At 29.8% G+C, this 19,423-nt stretch overlaps 1 protein-coding gene and 1 long non-coding RNA gene across 3 annotated transcripts; both read right to left on the bottom strand.

Moving 5' to 3' along the window:
• Nucleotides 1-624: 624 nt before the first annotated feature.
• Nucleotides 625-5,895, bottom strand: LOC136998418 (uncharacterized). The gene is made up of 3 exons (XR_010888988.1): nt 5,335-5,895; nt 5,189-5,242; nt 625-3,508 (listed from the first exon to the last, which is right to left on the bottom strand). It is a non-coding gene; the product is annotated as an uncharacterized lncRNA (long non-coding RNA).
• Nucleotides 5,896-14,582: 8,687 nt separating this feature from the next.
• On the bottom strand, nt 14,583-18,189 carry LOC105679661 (PSME3-interacting protein). 2 transcript variants are annotated; one of them, XM_012379818.2, is made up of 5 exons: nt 17,660-18,189; nt 17,398-17,496; nt 16,858-17,077; nt 15,409-15,473; nt 14,583-15,330 (listed from the first exon to the last, which is right to left on the bottom strand). In XM_012379818.2, exons 1-5 carry the CDS (start codon nt 17,754-17,756, stop codon nt 14,993-14,995), a joined length of 819 nt encoding a protein of 272 aa, XP_012235241.1. In that variant the 5' UTR covers nt 17,757-18,189; the 3' UTR covers nt 14,583-14,992. The 2 variants fall into 2 exon arrangements, with proteins under 2 accessions (XP_012235241.1, XP_012235239.1); XM_012379816.2 differs by having other exon boundaries at nt 15,409-15,476; nt 17,660-18,181.
• Between the last annotated feature and the right edge of the window lie 1,234 nt (nt 18,190-19,423).

The raw sequence follows: 19,423 nt of genomic DNA, 5'->3' as shown, positions 1-19,423 counted from the left end.
ATAAAACAATTCTATCTAATAGAAAATTCTACCTATAATAAAAGATGTAGATATCTGAAAACTCGTGTAAATCAAATAAACCGAGTAACGCGGATAGAGATAATGATTTAACGATTAACGATTTAATTCATAAGTATCGATTTAATATCACGTTATACGCATTTTCGTGTACGCAAATGACATCTCTCACTTGAGAGAATTCCGAGGATAACGACCTCGGCGTTTTTCGAGTGATGCTTAGCGCAGAGCTCAGCTCAGTTACCGCTATTTGCATCGAAAATCCGAGAGCAATTGTCTCGATGTTTCTCGCAGGACGCTAGCGCAGAGCTCGGCTCAGTTTCCGCTAGTTGCGTCCGAAATTTGTATTGATAGTCGACCATTGTTCAATGTTCGATCATATCAATGTTTCGAGATCCGTGCTCGACCATCATCAATGGGACCACGAATTTCGAAAGTCCATGCTCAACCATGGGATCAACACTGGAACTACCGACGATTAACATATACCAACTTCTATTTCTTTTTTCTTTTTTTATAAAAAGTGATAAAGAGAAAAAGTACATTAATTAATTAAATTATTTAACACAATGCAACACAAGTCACAGAAAAAAATCTCAAAAAATACAATATAAATTTAAATAATTATTCTAAAATGAATAAACCGGTCATTTTGACCGCTTTGATAGTTCTAGTGTTCTAGTGTTAAGCCATAGGACCACGGATGCATGGGTAAGCTAGGAAAGATTGCGAAGAAATTGACGTATAGCAAGAATAAATATATATTTTAAAATTGTAAATAAATTATTAATAAAAAATGCACTCTTTCTTTATTAGATCAATTATTTCAAATATACCATAATTCATTAATATATTTACGTTTGTGTAAAAGAATTTTCTTTTTTATTTTTAATTTAAATTTATGATACATTTGTGGTACATATGTATTTAAAAATTTTCTTACTTTTGCTTTTTAACGCCAATTTATAATATTTAATCCTGGAAAGATATAAAAAAATAAACCACTTACCGTAGGGAAGGAAGAAATGAAAGTACACATTTACACACAGAAAAGGAATTTTGCTATCGCAATAAAATAATTGTTGCTATTGCATGTTAAATATGTTAGCGATAAAATTTCGCTATTGTAACTACTTTTACAGATTATTCAATATGCAACAAATCTGGTTTGTTCAAAAAATCGACAAATTTTGAGATGAGAAAACAAGTTAAAATTCGCTGTTACAACAAAATAATTAATTTTTAATAAATTTATTTTACTATTGCAATGAATTGTCGCTATTAATACAAACTTTGATAATAAGATAAAAATAAATTTCTTATTATATATTAGCAATATAATTTGCAGATTTAAAAACTAATTTCGGTAAATAAAATTATTATCTATAACAAATCTCTTTGCTGTTCAAATAATAATCAACTGTAAGAAATTTTGCTACGATAGCTTATATAAAATTTACTGCGGCAGCAAATACTTTTTTTCTATGTATTAACAAGTTTTATCTTTTATTTTATGTATAATCTTTTTTTTTAAATATTTTTTTCTTCTATTTTTTCTTATATAAAAAAAATATAAATAAATATATAAACATATATAAATATATAAACACAAGTACATTATTCAGAATAAAAATATATTAGGTTATTTAAAAAATTTGTAATAATTTTTATAATAAAATTGAAAACTATTTTTATATGTTTAGAGTCATCTTTGTTCAGTAATATATGCACCATTGTTTTCGACAACTTTTGGCCATCTTTAACAACTTGTGCATACATTATTAAATAAAGATATATAAACATATAAAAATTGTTTTCAATTCTGTCATCAAAAAATTCTACAAACTTTCTGAATAATTCAATATATTTTGTTCTGATCTGTCAATCATGAAATACATTTAGGAAATATTCCAGGATTAAATATTCATCAACGCATCTAAGTCCTAGCCTATCCATTTTAAGATAATGAATCGAAGAAATAGTGTACCTTTTATAATTTTATTTAAAGTATTCTGGTGTATGATTATATTTTTAATATTATATGATTAATATTTAATATATATGGATTCAAAGGGCTATTAGGCTGATGAAAGTTGTTTCAACTTCGGGCTCAATCAAAATCAAAATTAGAAACACTTTGCTTTTTTTTAATGTACAACGCATTTTGCAGGTTACATATTTTTTAATAATTTTTATAATTATAATCTAGTATAATATGTATTTTTTCTAGATATATATAATAATATTGGTAACACATAATTAAATTTAATATAAATTAACTAGAAAAATAAATACTTCGTTCTTTTAAAAACAAATGCACGTACAACTCAAAATACTTTTAAAAAATACGAGAGAATAAAACTTTGATATAACTACTATAAGGCAATAAAAATTATACGACCTGCAAAGTGTCTCGCGTCTATATATTTTCACACTATTATTCGATCCATTATCTTAATAATAAAAGACAAATTAAACTAACTCACCGATCGATGCGCAGCAGCGGAGTTGTCGTTCTGTTGATCTGCATAGTTGATCTGTAAAACACGAAATAAATCAAAATTATAGCAGCGTTCACAATATGAAATATTTGTGAAATCATAAAAAATATTGAGTACATTAAACTTTTAATTCGTTTTCTAAGCAAATATGTAATAAAAAAATTATTAAAAAAGTTTAATTATTTAAATAAAAAGTAAAAAAATATACAAATAAATTTTAATAATGATAAATATTAACTAATGTAAATATTTTGTCTTTCAAATATTTTAATGTACAATATTTTCAACAAATAAATGAATTATTGCTTACCGTAAAGTTGCTCCGCCGGCGCCCGATGCTCCTCCTGAGCCTCCTCCTCCTCTCAGTGGTCCTCCGAAGCACTTACACTGAATCACACGCGTTCGCGGCGCATGCATTGCTCGCATGCGTACCTGAATACGAAAATCGCGCGATACTTAAAACGACACTCCCGACATCGCAGGCGAATCGAACCGAACTGTCCAAGCTGCGACGTTACGCGCGAATTTCGTCCGCGTTTCAGACGACCACATTTATCAATTGGGGCACGATTCTCTCAAAACAGAGGGCAAAGGTAAGCTCGAAGAAGATGAGGTGCGATTAGTCATGCAATCAACCGACTAGATACAAGACATCTGAAAAGCAATCGGTAGCGTTTGACTAACTCCGGTAGCCGTCCTCGACTATCTTCGACAGTCCGGCTATCTGTACAACTAGCGCGCTGCACGTAGAACCGAAGATTGCCCTGCCGTAGTGGAGATTTTATGATTGAAAGCGACCTTTCCCCCCCCCTGAGCCAAGCCTAAAGTAAAAAAAAATCGTGTCCCAATATTTGTCATACAGCAAAAATGCGTTCATCTATAGATTCGCTATAACTCTCGGCATTAACGGCACTCCCGACGCGCATTTTGTTATACTATACGACGGAACGAATATATTTTGTAGCACCGATTACGCGCACAAAGTTGATCTGTAAAATAAAAAAATAAATGCAGATTAGTGTTTGAAACATTTCATAATTATAAAATAATTACTGCGCAGTATTAAAAGTATTAAAAAATATTAAGTAAATACAATATTTCATAAGCTTATAAAACAATCTTCTTTGCTACTTTCTTTATTTTGTTATTTTATCATATCATAAAATGTTAACTACGAGATATAAAATTGACTGAAAATTTTAAAATACACACAGAGAGAAAAAAGAAAAAACATAGAAAATGCTTTTTATAAAATTTTAAGTTAAATTTCTTTATGGTGTTTTCACGTTTTAACGTTTATTCATAAATGTACAGAGACTGCCAGCCAAATATTTATCAATAAATAATAAATGTATAAACGTTAATCTTACATAAATTAAATATTTATTGTTTAATCCAAACTTTTAATCTCAGAAATATATTAACTAGATTTGTTTAGATTTGTGCATTATGTAATAAGAAAAATTTTTCTGTAAAGTTTGTCTTAATACATAATGCATAAATCTAAACAAATCTAATTATATATTTCTGAGATTAAAAGTTTGGATTGGACAATAAATATTTAATTTATGTAAGATTAACGTTTATTCATAAATGTAGGGACTGCCAGCCAAATATCTATCAATAATACATGTATACAATTAATTATTCTTTTCCGTGGATACTGTGATTACAAATTGAATGAAATACAAAATTATTGCGGAGTTTCCTCGATATGAGTGCAAAAAGCGTAGCGACGAGACACGTTCAATTATTCTTTTCCAATCAATAATCTAACATATTTTGCAAACTATAAACTTTTGTATAGTGATAACTGCTATAAGTAGATAAGTTGATTTTTATACAATGAAATACTTTAAATCGAAGTCACAGCACAAAATAATGCAATGAATGAGTCGCTGTACAAGATTTTACGTGAATTGTTGAGAGACTTTTATCAGCGCGTCTCTAAAATTCCACGTTACTGATTACTACAATCGTATATAAAATTATCGAACTATTGATTTTTCATGCGCATATTTTCCCACAAATCGTTTTTTTAATTTTATTTTTACAAAATGCCGTAAATAAATCTCCGATGATCACATAAACTAAAAGTGTTCGTTGAATAAGAAATTTGCCTTGTATAGAAAGATACAAAACTAGCACAATCGTGAAAGTTCATACAAAAATTCAGCAAATAAAAAAATACAAAAATTTTAGAACAATAAATTACAAAATTACAATTCTAGCAATCTCGATTAATTATACTGAACGATATTCAGTCCAACATATTATAAAAACTATGTACGTACTTTGAGATAAAATGTAATTATAAAGAATTATAGCGTTCGTATCAATTTTAACTGCAATATAATTACAAAGAAATTTGCAAATTTTTTTTCTAACGTCTAACGCGATTAAAAATTCTTTGTGATCATTCGAGAACCAAGGATGTATAATATATATGATTGTTAACAACAAAAAAGAGCTATTAATAACATTCTTGTCAGTACGTCTTTTTTGTATTTACCAAGTAACACTCTGCCGATACGAAATTACACATTAAACAGATGTTAATTGAACAAAATTTGATTATTATTACATAAAATAATTTTAGTTTAATTATAGGAAAACTTTCGCGATACTTTCACTTTGATTAAAACAAAGATAATTTGATCTTTACTCACCGGTACATGATGCGCAGCAGCAGAGTTGTCGTTCTGTTGATCAGCATAGTTGATCTATAAAATACGAAAATAAATCAAGATTATAGTTGCATTCAAAATAATGAGTATTTACAATATTTTCAACAAATGAATGATTTATTATTTACCGTAAAGTTGCTCCGCCGGTGCCCGATGCTCCTCCTGAGCCTCCTCCTCCTCTCAGTGGTCTCTAAAGTATTCACACGCGATCGCGACGTTGATACAAAAATCGCACGGCACTTTAAACGGCACTCCGCGTTTTATATTACTGGGAAATTACGGCGGAACGATATTATAATAATCATACGATATTTTAACCGACACTCCCGACGCGTATTTTGTTATATTAGGACAAAAGTTAAACGTGAATATCGCTCATCGCACGGAATATGCGTTCGACACGTTGCCGTGTACGCAACAGGTAACGATAGAAAAGGGGGAGGAAAATGAAAAAACTGTGAGGAGTAATAGGAATTGGGGGTAGTTGGGAGAGATAACGCACCGATACGCGAACGGTTTGCCTCACTCAAGTGTCGCCGTGCGAATAGTAACAGTCCAGGAGCAAGGATTCATTTGTATAAGGTCGTGTCGATGGGTAATTTAGGAGTAGGGGAAAAGAATGTGCCGATAACGCGTGCGAGAGAGAAAGCGTGGTAGTGAGAGAGAGAGGACATAGAGCACGTTGGAATTTTGTTTACTCACAGCGCGGGGAAGTTTGGTGGGATTGTTTACATACGCTCTGTAGTCTACGAGCTCTCTCTCTCACTACCACGCTTTCTCTCTCGCACGCGTTATCGGCACATTCTGAATATTTCATAAATAAATCCACAAACCCTTCTTTCTTAGACTTGTAGAGTATACTTAGTATAGCTCTATTTAACGTATGAAAACACCATAAAGAAAAATTTAACTAAAAACTTTATATTTCACTTAAAACTTTATAAAAAGCATTTTCTATGTTTTCTCTTTTTTCTTTCTGTGTGTATTTTAAAATTTTCAGTCAATCTTATATCTTGTAGTTAACATTTTATGATATGATAAAATAACGAAATAATGAAAGTAGCAAAAAAGATTGTTTTATAAGCTTATGTATATCTTCATTATACATATAATAAAGCGACAAATAATTGCATGAATTCTAAAGTGAAATATCAATTAATTTATCGTTGATTATCCATCTTAAAGCAACAGATCTATGAAATATTGTATTTACTTAATATTTTTTAATACTTTTAATTTTGAATTCTTTTTACTTCCTAAACATATCTACATTCATTATATATAACATAATTTTCATAAATCCGTTACTTTAATATAACAATACTTTAATAAAACAAGAATAATTTGATTTTTACTCACCGGTACACGATGTACAGTGGAGTTGTAGTCTACGTTGATCTATAAAATACAAAATAATGTTTAAATTAAAGCAATAATTAAAAATTTTAAACATGTAAAAAATATTTGCCATTTATAAATATTAAATAGTATAGATATTTTACTGAAAATTCTAATCCTTTTTAAATAGTCTAAAATATACATTTGGTACATATTATATTATACATATAGTTAGTTATATTACATGTGAAAAAAGTACTGCATAATCATTAAGATAAGTATTCTTCAAATAGATAATAAATAAATAATAAATTATATATTATACAATACCTTTATAGTTGCTACGTCGTCGCATGATACCCCCTGGGCTTCCTCCTCCTCACTATCCATCGATGGCTGCTCTTTTATGCCACACTCACTCGCGAAAACACGGTTAATTATGAACGCGCGACACTTTGTTATAACGACAAAGGAAAACTCGAAAAACACGATCGCGCATGAGGCTACTATTTGACACATAGCAGAGCAATGGCATAGAAAAGAAATTGAAAACAGCGTAATTAATTTTTCGCTTAACCCGTCGCGACTATGCTATACCTAAACTACTTTCCATGTTTTTCGTGTGCGTGAATTAATATAAATCGGGATTTTACTGTAGAAAATAATTTTCTAATATGTATCGCGATCGCTATTTGAGAATTAATATGGTGAAAAGTACGATACGAAGAAACTTTTGCTGCTCTGGTAAGATAATAACACGCAAAAAACAAAATTCAAAAACAAAACCCTAACACTACATGTGAGTAATTTCGGCACTAGCGTCGAAGATTATTTTTCGTGATCTAAGACGCGTGCGCGCGCTGTTGTCTTGCGTACTTATTGTCCTTGCGTGTAATAATTTGCTCACATTCGCACGACGGCATTCGCGCGAAGCACACGGCAGCGGAAATAACTCTGTATCGTTCTCCTTATCATATTGTTTTTCAAATCGTAATTGCAATTGATATTAAAAGATTATTTTCTACAAACAAAAGTTGCCGATTCATACTATTTCTCATCTTCGGAAATCACGGAAATTTTGTAAAAATAATTTAGGTATATCAGCCAAGACGAATGGTAGCAAAATTGACTGCGCAACTTTTGATATCTTTCTATCGTTGTTGCCTGCTGTGAGAATGAAACGGATCATAGTTTCATGCGATCGCGCTTTTCTTTGTCATATCATAATAAAGGAAAATTCGAAAAATACGCGATTGTATGAAACTATGATTTATTTGATTCTCACAACAGGCAACGACAGCAAAGAGAAATCGAAAATTGCGCAGTCGATTTTGCTTACTACTCGTCGCAGCTATGCTATGCCTAAACCACTTTCGCAAGTTTTTCGCGCTTCCCGTACATGAGATGTAATATAAATCGACAATTATTTGTAGGAAATAATCTAATATCTGTTGTGATTGTGAGGAATAATACGGCAAGGAGAATATTAAAGAAAAGTTTTTGCTTGCTCTGTGACGTATTCGAATAAGAATGTGAATAAGGTGATAGCGCGCAAGACAACATACGCCGTGCCGTAGATCACGAAAAACAAAAACGATCCCCGACATCGCGAGCTAGCATCAAAATGCTTTAGCGCGTGTCGTCAAGGAGAGTTTTGTTTCTTGCGATTTACATCGCGGCGTACTCTTAACGCGTTATAACCTTATTATCATTTGCCCAAGGACACTGAACCAGAGCAGACGGCAATGAGTCTTTTTGTATCGCTCTCCTTACCGTATTACTTTTCAAATGAAGACACATATTAAAGATTATTCCTTACAACTAATTACTAATTTGTATTAATTCTCATGTGCGAAAAGCACGAAAAGTAGTTTACATGTAACATAGTCGCGACGGATAAAGCGAAAAGTTAATTACGCAATTTTCAATTTCTCTTCTCTGCTGTTGCTTCTGCTATATATCGAATTGTAGCCTAGCACGATCGCGTTGTTCGAGTTTACCTTTGTCATCATGACAAAGATCGCGCGTTTGTAATTAACCGTGTTTTCGCGAATGAGTGCTCCAAAAAGGAGCAGCCATCGATGGACAATTGAGAGGAGGAGGAGGACTAGGAGGCATCAGGCGACGGCAAAACAACTTGTGGTAAGTAATTTATCGTTAAAAAGTTATTTTTTTTAAATAATAGTGCAGGGGCTGATTTAAAAAAAACAACAGTATTGTTTCAATCAAAGAGCTATTTTGATTAAAATAAAAGATAAAACTATGTATCCGTATTACACACAGAATGATCACAATATGATGTAATAAAGCTTCAGAAGCTTAAGTGAATAATACAATTATATTCCTTAATTTATTTCAAGTAAATTTGAGTTAAATTTAAATTTAAAAATTTAATTCTTTGTTTAGACGTGTGCATAAATAAACGAATATAAAGTTTAATGTGCGCAGTAATTATTTTATAAATATTAATTATTTCAAACACTAATCTGCATTTATTTTTTTATTTTACAGATCAACTTTGTGCGCGTAATCGGTGCTACAAAATATATTCGTTCCGTCGTATAGTATAACAAAATGCGCGTCGGGAGTGCCGTTAATGCCGAGAGTTATAGCGAATCTATAGATGAACGCATTTTTGCTGTATGACAAATATTGGGACACGATTTTTTTTGACTTTAGGCTTGGCTCGGGGGAGGGAAAGGTCAATTTCAATCATAAAATCTCCACTACGGCAGGGCAATCTTCGGTTCTACGTGCAGCGCGCTAGTTGTACAGATAGCCGGACTGTCAAAGGTAGTCGAGGACGGCTACCGGAGTTAGTCAAACGCTACCGATTGCTTTTCAGATGTCTTGTATCTAGTCGGTTGATTGGATGACTAATCACCTCATCTTCTTCAAGCTTATCTTTGCCTTCTGTTTTGAGAGAATCGTGCCCCAATTGGTAAATGTGGTCGTCTGAAACGCGGACGGAATTCGCGCGTAACGTCACAGCTTGGACAATTCGGTTCGATTCGCCTGTGATGTCGGGAGTGCCGTTTTAAGTATCGCGCGATTTTCGTATTCAGGTACGCATGCGAGCAATGCATGCGCCGCGAACGCGTGAGATTCAATGTGAGTGCTTCGATGAACCACTGAGGGGAGGAAGAGGCTCAGGAGGAGCATCGGGCGCCGGCGGAGCAACTTTACGGTAAGCAATAATTTATTTATTTGTTGAAAATATTGTACATTAAAATATTTGAAAGACAAAATATTCACATTAGTTAATATTTATCATTATTAGAATTTATTCGCATATTTTTTTACTTTTTATTTAAATAATTAAACTTTTTTAATAATTCTTTTATTACAAATTTGCTTAGAAAACGAATTAAAAGTTCGATGTACTCAATATTTTTTATGATTTCACAAATATTTCATATTGTGAACGCTGCTATAATTTTGATTTATTTCGTATTTTACAGATCAACTATGCAGATCAACAGAACGACAACTCCGCTGCTGCGCATCGATCGGTGAGTTAGTTTAATTTGTCTTTTATTATTAAGATAATGGATCAAATAATGGTGTAAAAATATATAAACGCGAGACACTTTGCAGGTCGTATAATTTTTATTGCTTTATAGTAGTTATATCAAAATTTTATTCTCTCGTATTTTTTAAAAGTATTTTAAGTTGTACGTGCATTTGTTTTTAAAAGAACGAAGTACTTATTTTTTTAGTTAATTTATATTAAATTTAATTATGTGTTACTAATACATTAAAAAAAAGCAAAGTGTTTCTAATTTTGATTTTGATTGAGCCCGAAGTTGAAGCAACTTTCATCAGCCTAATAGCCCTTTGAATCCATATATATTAAATATTAATCATATAATATTAAAAATATAATCATACACCAGAATACTTTGAATAAAATTATAAAAGGTACACTATTTCTTCGATTCATTATCTTAAAATGGATAGGCTAGGACTTAGATGCGTTGATGAATATTTAATCCTGGAATATTTCCTAAATGTATTTCATGATTGACAGATCAGATCAAAATATATTGAATTATTCAGAGAGTTTGTAGAATTTTTTGATGACAGAATTGAAAACAATTTTTATATGTTTATATATCTTTATTTAATAATGTATGCACAAGTTGTTAAAGATGGCCAAAAGTTGTCGAAAACAATGGTGCATATATTACTGAACAAAGATGACTCTAAACATATAAAAATAGTTTTCAATTTTATTATAAAAATTATTACAAATTTTTTAAATAACCTAATATATTTTTATTCTGAATAATGTACTTGTGTTTATATATTTATATATGTTTATATATTTATTTATATTTTTTTTATATAAGAAAAAATAGAAGAAAAAAATATTTAAAAAAAAGATTATACATAAAATAAAAGATAAAACTTGTTAATACATAGAAAAAAAGTATTTGCTGCCGCAGTAAATTTTATATAAGCTATCATAGCAAAATTTCTTACAGTTGATTATTATTTGAACAGCAAAGAGATTTGTTATAGATAATAATTTTATTTACCGAAATTAGTTTTTAAATCTGCAAATTATATTGCTAATATATAATAAGAAATTTATTTTTATTTTATTATCAAAGTTTGTATTAATGGCGACAATTCATTGCAATAGTAAAATAAATTTATTAAAAATTAATTATTTTGTTGTAACAGCGAATTTTAACTTGTTTTCTCATCTCAAAATTTGTCGATTTTTTGAACAAACCAGATTTGTTGCATATTGAATAATCTGTAAAAATAGTTACAATAGCGAAATTTTATCGCTAACATATTTAACATGCAATAGCAACGATTATTTTATTGCGATAGCAAAATTCTTTTTCTGTGTGTAAATGTGTACTTTTATTTTTTCCTTCCCTACGGTAAGTGGTTTATTTTTTTATATCTTTCCAGGATTAAATATTATAAATTGGCGTTGAAAAGCAAAAGTAAGAAAATTTTTAAATACATATGTACCACAAATGTATCACAAATTTAAATTAAAAATAAAAAAGAAAATTCTTTTACACAAACGTAAATATATTAATGAATTATGGTATATTTGAAATAATTGATCTAATAAAGAAAGAGTGCATTTTTTATTAACAATTTATTTACAATTTTAAAATATATATTTATTCTTGCTATACGTCAATTTCTTCGCAATCTTTCCTAGCTTACCCATGCATCCGTGGTCCTATGGCTTAACATTAGAACACTAGAACTATCAAAGCGGTCAAAATGACCGGTTTATTCATTTTAGAATAATTATTTAAATTTATATTGTATTTTTTGAGATTTTTTTCTGTGACTTGTGTTGCATTGTGTTAAATAATTAAATTGATTAATGTACTTTTTCTCTTTATCACCTTTTAAAAAGAAAGAAAAAAGAAATAAAAATTGGTATATGTTAATCGTCGGTAGTTCTAGTGTTGATCCCATGGTTGAGCGCGGAAATTCGAAATTCGTGGTCCCGTCGATGATGGTCGAGCACAGATCTCGAAACAACGTTGATACGATCGATCATTGAATAATGATCGACTATCAACAAAAATTTCGGACGCAACTAGCGGAAACTGAGCTGAGCTCTGCGCTAGCGTCTTTTGAGAAACACCAAGGTAGTAGCTCTCAGATTTTGGATGCAAATAGCGGTAACTGAGCCAAGCTCTGCGCTAAAGCATCCTGCGGAAAACTCCCTCCCAAAATTCAGATGCAAATGGCGGTAACTGAGCCGAGCTCTGCGCTAAAGCATCCTGCGGAAAATTTCCTTCCGAAATTCAGATGCAAATGGCGGTAACTAAGCCAAGCTCTGCGCTAAAGCATCCTGCGAAAAACTCGCTCCTGAATTTCAGATGCAAATGGCGGTAACTGAGCCGAGCTCTGCGCTAAAGCATCCTGCGAAAAACTCCTTCCCGAAATTCAGATACAAATGGCGGTAACTGAGTCGAGCTTTGCGCTAAAGCATCCTGCGGAAAATTTTTTGTACGAACTCTTAGGTATAGAATTTCTAATTAGGTAGGATTTTCTACTAGATAAAGTTTGTGGGTAGGTAGGTAGGATTTTAAAACTTCTTATCACTTCTATATTGTATTTTTTTTTTTAATTCTTTGCTGTCGATAAACTTTGGAACTTCTGCTTTGGCAGTTAGTTTGTAGTTTATTGATGACAAAAATAATGATAAAACTTCAGGTGGGCAAACAGCAAGATTCTCTTTCGAAAAACGAAAGATGTTTCTTGCGTAAATTATGAAAAAGTTTGAACGTTTAGACGTTTAAATGTTTAGATTAATAAATTTCACTAATAAAATATTACTACTTTTTGAATTATAAGAGATACTTTTGATTATAAATAAAAAATCGTATTGTTCAGCTCTTTTTAACTAAAGTATTTTGCATTATACATAAAACTTTTGAACGTTTAAATGATTTTATTGACATATTATTGACATATTGGCATATTATTTTCATTTTGTATTATCTTGTATATTATTTCGATGGAATACAGGATAATATATTAAGAAAAATTGTAATAAGCTAAATGTCCCAATGGCTGGATATGTCTCAATCTCCGAAAATATATGAACAAAATAATTTTTTAATATTCATAAATATAATGTCCGGAAACTGTGGTAAATTTACGTATCCAATTATTTTTGCAAATATTTAATATCGTCGTTTAATAAATGCAAATTTTGGTTTTAAATTTCCGCGAAGTAAATTTTAATTTTTATTATATAATATTAAAAATATTATTTTCATAGAAAACATCACATTTTTAATAATAATTAATTCTTAAATATATTGCCACTGGAACATTTCTCTTAAATATTGTAAACTTGTAAAAATCTGTTTCTCATTTGTACAAAATATTGTATTAATATATTGTATATTATATTGTATATTATATTATTATATAATTGTATATTGTATTACATATATATATGTATATCACATTATTGCATCTGTATGCAGCATTGTTGTATATATTTCTTTTTCATTGTATATGTTTTCTGAATTTAATATTACTTATTGTATACTATTATTATATTGTATTTGGTTTTATTAAAATCTTTTCTCGACAAACAATGTATTTTATTTCACAACATTCTTTAAATTTTCTTTCCATTGAAAGAAAGAAAATGATCGTACCAGCAGAGAGAAGCCTGAGAGCGATCATCCCCCCCGATTTAGCTGCAACCACAATTCAAGACGCCTCTATGTGCACAAAACGTGCTATGTATCTAAAAGTTATAATCTTGTTACGTAAAAATTGTAAAGTAAGGGCAAAATATAAAAATAGAATTTACAAAAATTAAAAAAACTTATATGTCGCGATTCTTGGATGCAATTTTTATTAACAAAATTGTCACGTATATTTATGTTAAAAAGAACTTATTGTAAATTAAGCTTTAACATAAAAATAAATAATGACATGTGCATGTTTTTTTATTGAAAATTTATTTTATATACATCAATGTTACCCTACTAGCTCTGTGTTACCGACACTTTGTGCACATAGAATGGAACAGAACCAAACATTGTGCACATAGCATGTTACCCACTGGAAAGTATCGTGTACATGGCTCAGTAGTTCAATGTGCACGTTTTGTGCACATAGAGGCGTCTTGAATTGTGGTTGCAGCTAAATCGGGGTGATGACCGCTCTCAGGCTTCTCTCTGATATTATATATATAATATATATATTATATTATATATTATAAATAATATAAATATTATAATATTTATTAAGTAAATCTCAAAACAGCTGAAATAAATATAAATAAATATAAAATTGAAAATAATTTACATAAATAAAAATAAAATAGAAATATTTAATAAATATGAAATATATCTAAAGTAGTAAATTATTACAAAATACATAGCATAGTTATTTACTGAATGAAATTATGCATATACCTGACAATTATACACTTTTGCAGTAATTGATACAGAAATAAATAATATTCTAATAAATGTTAAAAATGGTGTGGTAAAAATAAGAAATAGCATGAAAAGCTGTACAATTTTGTTTATAATCATTTATTTGATTGATAGATCAATGCTCCATTTTACAGCAATCTTATTGCGCTACAATTAGATAATATATACATTAAAAAATTTGAAACTATGATAATTAAGATGATTATCAAAGTTAAAAATTCTGAAGCACTCAAACTAATTATGAAATTAAATATTGCTAAAATACAATTCATGTTTATTCTACAAATATAATTGTACGCAGATACACTTGCTATATGTAGTTGTGTATCCATGTATTTTTATGCCAGTAAAAATGTATATAATGTATTTATCCAATATATTTTAAACGCAATGAATTGTAATGTAATGACAAATTTTTTTTTATTTTCACAGACATTGTCTTGTTTATACATACATATACACACAAGTGCATGTATGTATATATGTATATCATTCAGCTTTTCTCCTTTTCTTTCAATACTTTTATCTTTCGGCCTAACATATCGTATATAGAAGGATTTGGTTCTGTTTCCTGATCTGTGTCCGAACTGCAATCACTATCACTAGAATTATCATATGTGCCAAGACCTGGTAATATGCCAATACACTTGAGTCCACTATATCCATTACTTATTACTGGATTTACTACTATATTATCGTCTTGTTTATCTGATTCATAATTAGAGGTATTAGGTGCTGGCTCACAAGATGTATGTTCCTTTTCCTTCTTTTTGGTAGTAGCTGTATCATCCTCTGATGAAGATAACTTTCTTTTAGTTCCTTTAACTTCTCCTGAAAAAATAACAAAGAATTGTAACATATCGTATAAATTTTCAATTCTAGCAGGAAACAGAACCTTTTTCGTTTTACCTTGTTTTTGCTTGTCAGATCGTTTTACTACAATACCTCCTGGCAACTTTAACTGCGATGAACGACTACTAAAAAATAATTCAAGTTAAATTTTCTGATGTCATTATATTATTAAATTAGTTAAAAATTATATAAACTTGAATTATTAAATTATTAACAGAAGTTTCTAAGATCAAGACTTCTATTGCCATGTCTTTTATCCTTTCTATCACCAAGTAAAAATGTAGTCCATTTATATAGATCGGTTTTTAAAAAATTAAAATGTCTAACTTTTAAATGGTGAGACATTTTCTTAACGTATTTGCGAGTGTGTTATTGTTCAGTGGTTACACCATTCTAAAGCTAGACAATTTTGAAAGGCTATTTTATACAAATATACATACTACATTTTTACTCAGTAATGGAAAATAAAAGACATAGAAGTGGATTTACAAATCAATGATATGTAAAAAATATAATATTATACAACACTTTGAAAACAAAGATTAAGGATTAAGTTTATAAATAAATATATATAGGGTGTCCCAGATTTACCGTATCACCCGTTAATGGCAGATTCCTGAGGTCATTTGGAGACGAAAATCTTAATACCAAAATGTTGAGGCTACTATAGTATTTGAATGGGAAAGGCTTAAAGTTTACCAATCAACTTGTTAGAATTTGGCGCGCTCAGGGACATCGCATCTCGAAAGGACCCTTGCACAACACTTTATGTAGCAAATCATACTTCGTACCGATAGTATTGATTTTCTCTCATGACATGAGAAACGTCATTTGTCAATGGCACGACTGCTTTGACAGTTCGACGCGCATCGTGTTTTAATACAATTTAGAAATTATTATTGTTAGTAAATTCGTCAGTATTGCGAACAATGTAAATAAAGTGAATAAAGTGAATAAGAGCTGAGTGAAGTAAATAAAATGTATTGAATAAAGTGTTGTGCAAGGGTCCTTTCGAGATGCGATGTCCCTGAGCACGCTAAATTCTAACAAGCTGATTGGTAAACTTTAAGCCTTTCTCATTCAAATACTAAATAGTAGTCTCGACATTTTGGTATTAAGATTTTCGTCTCCAAATGACCTCAGAAATCTGCCATTAACGGGTGATACGGTAAGTCTGGGACACCCTGTATATATATATATATATATATATATATATATATATGTTTTGGCGATTAAACAAAAAGAGGAGAGATTCTCTTCACTAAAGAGTCAAAAAAATAAGACCAAAAAATTTGTTTATGTAATGCTGATGTACAATAAAATCATATAGCAAATTTACTTAGCCCATAGAATAATCCCTGTTAATAATTAAATTATTGATTTTAAAAATCTCTTATTAATTATTTGTTGAATTATTTAAACAAATTTTATTTAATGATTTTCAATTTAATACTTTCCAAATTATAACATTATGATGAAAATTTAAACTATGTGATGATATGATACCTTCCACAAATAGTATTTTTACTGCTAACAGGAGGATTCTTCAATTCTTGTTTCAATTTTTCGTTTAATTTCTGTTCTTGGAGTGAAGCAACTGCAGCTTTAAAATCACGCATTTCTTTTTCTTCTTCAAGATTTTTTTTACGTTCTTCTTCCATTTTGGTTCTATCAACCAAATCTAAAAATTCTACTTCATCATCATCCAATCCTTTGATCATATTCCCTAAAAAAACGAGAGTTATTATTCAAATACATGATTTTAGATCATAAAAATTGATCTCAAAACATGAGATATAATGATTTATAGATAACTGCTTAATCATATTATTTATAAAATAATACAATATTATTATAGATTATATATAATAACTATTAGATACTTAAGATTGGATACTTTAGAAAAAACAAAGAAAAAATATTACAATTCAATAGTTTATATCTTCAATACTAATTAGGATAAATCAGCTTGCAATCTTAAAAGCTTAAACATATATTGGATGCATTATAGTTATTAATAAAAATCAATTTTATTGTGCAACTTACTTAACTTATGAGCTTCTTCATATTCCAAGTCTCTTTTAGTTTTCTGTTCCTGTAATCTTTCATATAATGATCTAGGATCATAAGAGTCTTCTGGAGCTTCTGTAACCATTACACAAATATGAAATATTTTTCATAAATATTCATAGTCATTGAATTCAATTATTGAATGATCATTATATACAGCCATCACGGCTACATATAATTTGCGACTATGTATAATTAAAAAATAATTATGTTGCTGTATATAAAATATGAACCTAACCTAAAGGTTGATCAGCAGTTCGTACACGTTCCCATTCCTCTTGTCGCATCCGCCGTTGTTCGGCAATTTCAGCTTCTGATATAAATCCTGAACTCATTTTCACTATTTATAAACACTGTTCTATGAAGGACAATCTGTGAACACAATATAACTTGTTTTTTATACACCTTGATGGAAAGATAACACTATTGACACTTTACTGAAGGATTTAAAATTCGTCGTATAGTCGAAGCACTTTTATTACAATTAATAATTTCAAATACTATTCAAAATTGATTAAGATTGCTATAAAATATTGCAGAATAGAAAGAGAAACATATTTTCTCTGGATGAATAATGTTGTTAGAAACAAGGCATTTCTCAACCTATAGAGAATTTATGGCGGATTTAAACGGCGTCGACATGAAATATCGATATCCAATAGAAATACTTGTTTTTTAGATTTATTCAGTATTATGCAGTTATGTAGATTTATCTAAATTATTTTGAAAACAAGCATTTCTAAAGTGCAAGACAAATAAAATTAAACATTAAATTATTGTAAATTAAAAGTATAAGATATGCGATTTTTTAATGCGGAACAACCAACTGAACAGACCTAATTACTGCAATATGATTGGTTCGCTACTTCGATTACTCGTCGCTTCGAGAATCGCAATATCGTCTATTCCGTGCGGCCATTTTGTAACGCGTCCCGGAGTCGTGCAGTCGCGTTCACAACTCGCTCCGTACTTTTTACAGTTATTATTGCTTAAAAAGAATATTACATAAAAATATTATTACAAATCTCTCTTGGGAAGTCTCAAACATTTGTGTTGTGTTAAATATTATGTATAATCGCTACTATGGCGATTTCGGCTGCGCCTGTGTACTTGTAGTTGCTCGAAATCCTTGCATGTCTCGCGCATCGAAGGTGCAACGACTGCATGATTATTGCCTGGTATGTATACATATTTTTATTCGTAGACACTGTTACTTTTATATGCTTCTTGTAATAATTTATTATTTTAACTATTTGCAAAATTTTCTAAAATATTTGAAATTCTTACAACGATTACTATGAAGTTTCCTGCGTTGACTGTTTTGGCGCTTCGAGAATCGCAATTACATTCTTCGATATATCTCGAAGTGCGGCAAGTTTAATTACGCTATTCTGCTACGATGAATAGCGTCGTTTTCGAATCATATACCTTTTATGATTGTTATTATTTAAAGGTGAATATCATGTATCAAGAAAAAATATCACAAATATTTTATGCAAAATGTCAAACGCCTAATACGTAACAAAAGACGTATTAAACATCATGTATAATCATTATTAACGTCAATATCATAATACATAATACGTCGATTTCAGCATCAGTTTTTAACTATCCAACATGGAACGCAGTCTTCCTCGCATATTTCAAGTTGCTTTCTCGCCAAAGTGCAGCAAAAATACGGTTAATACACAAGTATTATCAGGTATGTGCTTTATCAGGTATGTGCATCATTCTGTAATTAGCTATATTGATTATATTTTCTTTAATACTTTAAGAACGATAAAGCGAAAATCGCCAATTTATTATTTGCAATATTTTATATCAATAAAATACTATTAAAAAATCATAATTATAATATTACTAAATATACATATATTTATTAAAATCATAATTATGATATTAATATACATATATACATATATTTAATTCGATAAAGAGCAAAATATGCCAATGGCAATTGTTAGACCATGTCAGAAATGACATAAAACTCAATAAGAATTTT

The sequence above is a fragment of the Linepithema humile genome, chromosome 1 (genome assembly GCF_040581485.1).
Source record: "Linepithema humile isolate Giens D197 chromosome 1, Lhum_UNIL_v1.0, whole genome shotgun sequence".
NCBI classification, from domain to species: domain Eukaryota; kingdom Metazoa; phylum Arthropoda; class Insecta; order Hymenoptera; family Formicidae; genus Linepithema; species Linepithema humile.
The sequence above is the reverse complement of the archived record's forward strand: the minus strand, read 5'-3'. Positions and strand labels throughout refer to the sequence as shown.

Excerpts from the sequence above, each read along its gene's own strand:
- LOC105679661 (XM_012379816.2), bottom strand. The coding sequence starts at position 17,756 with ATGAGTTCAGGATTTATATCAGAAGCTGAAATTGCCGAACAACGGCGG. Across the intron at positions 17,497-17,659 it reads AACTGCTGATCAACCTTTAG|AAGCTCCAGAAGACTCTTAT; the intron begins GTTAGGTTCATA and ends TAATGGTTACAG. Across the intron at positions 15,477-16,857 it reads AAAAATACTATTTGTGGAAG|TAGTCGTTCATCGCAGTTAA; the intron begins GTATCATATCAT and ends ATTATTTTTTAG.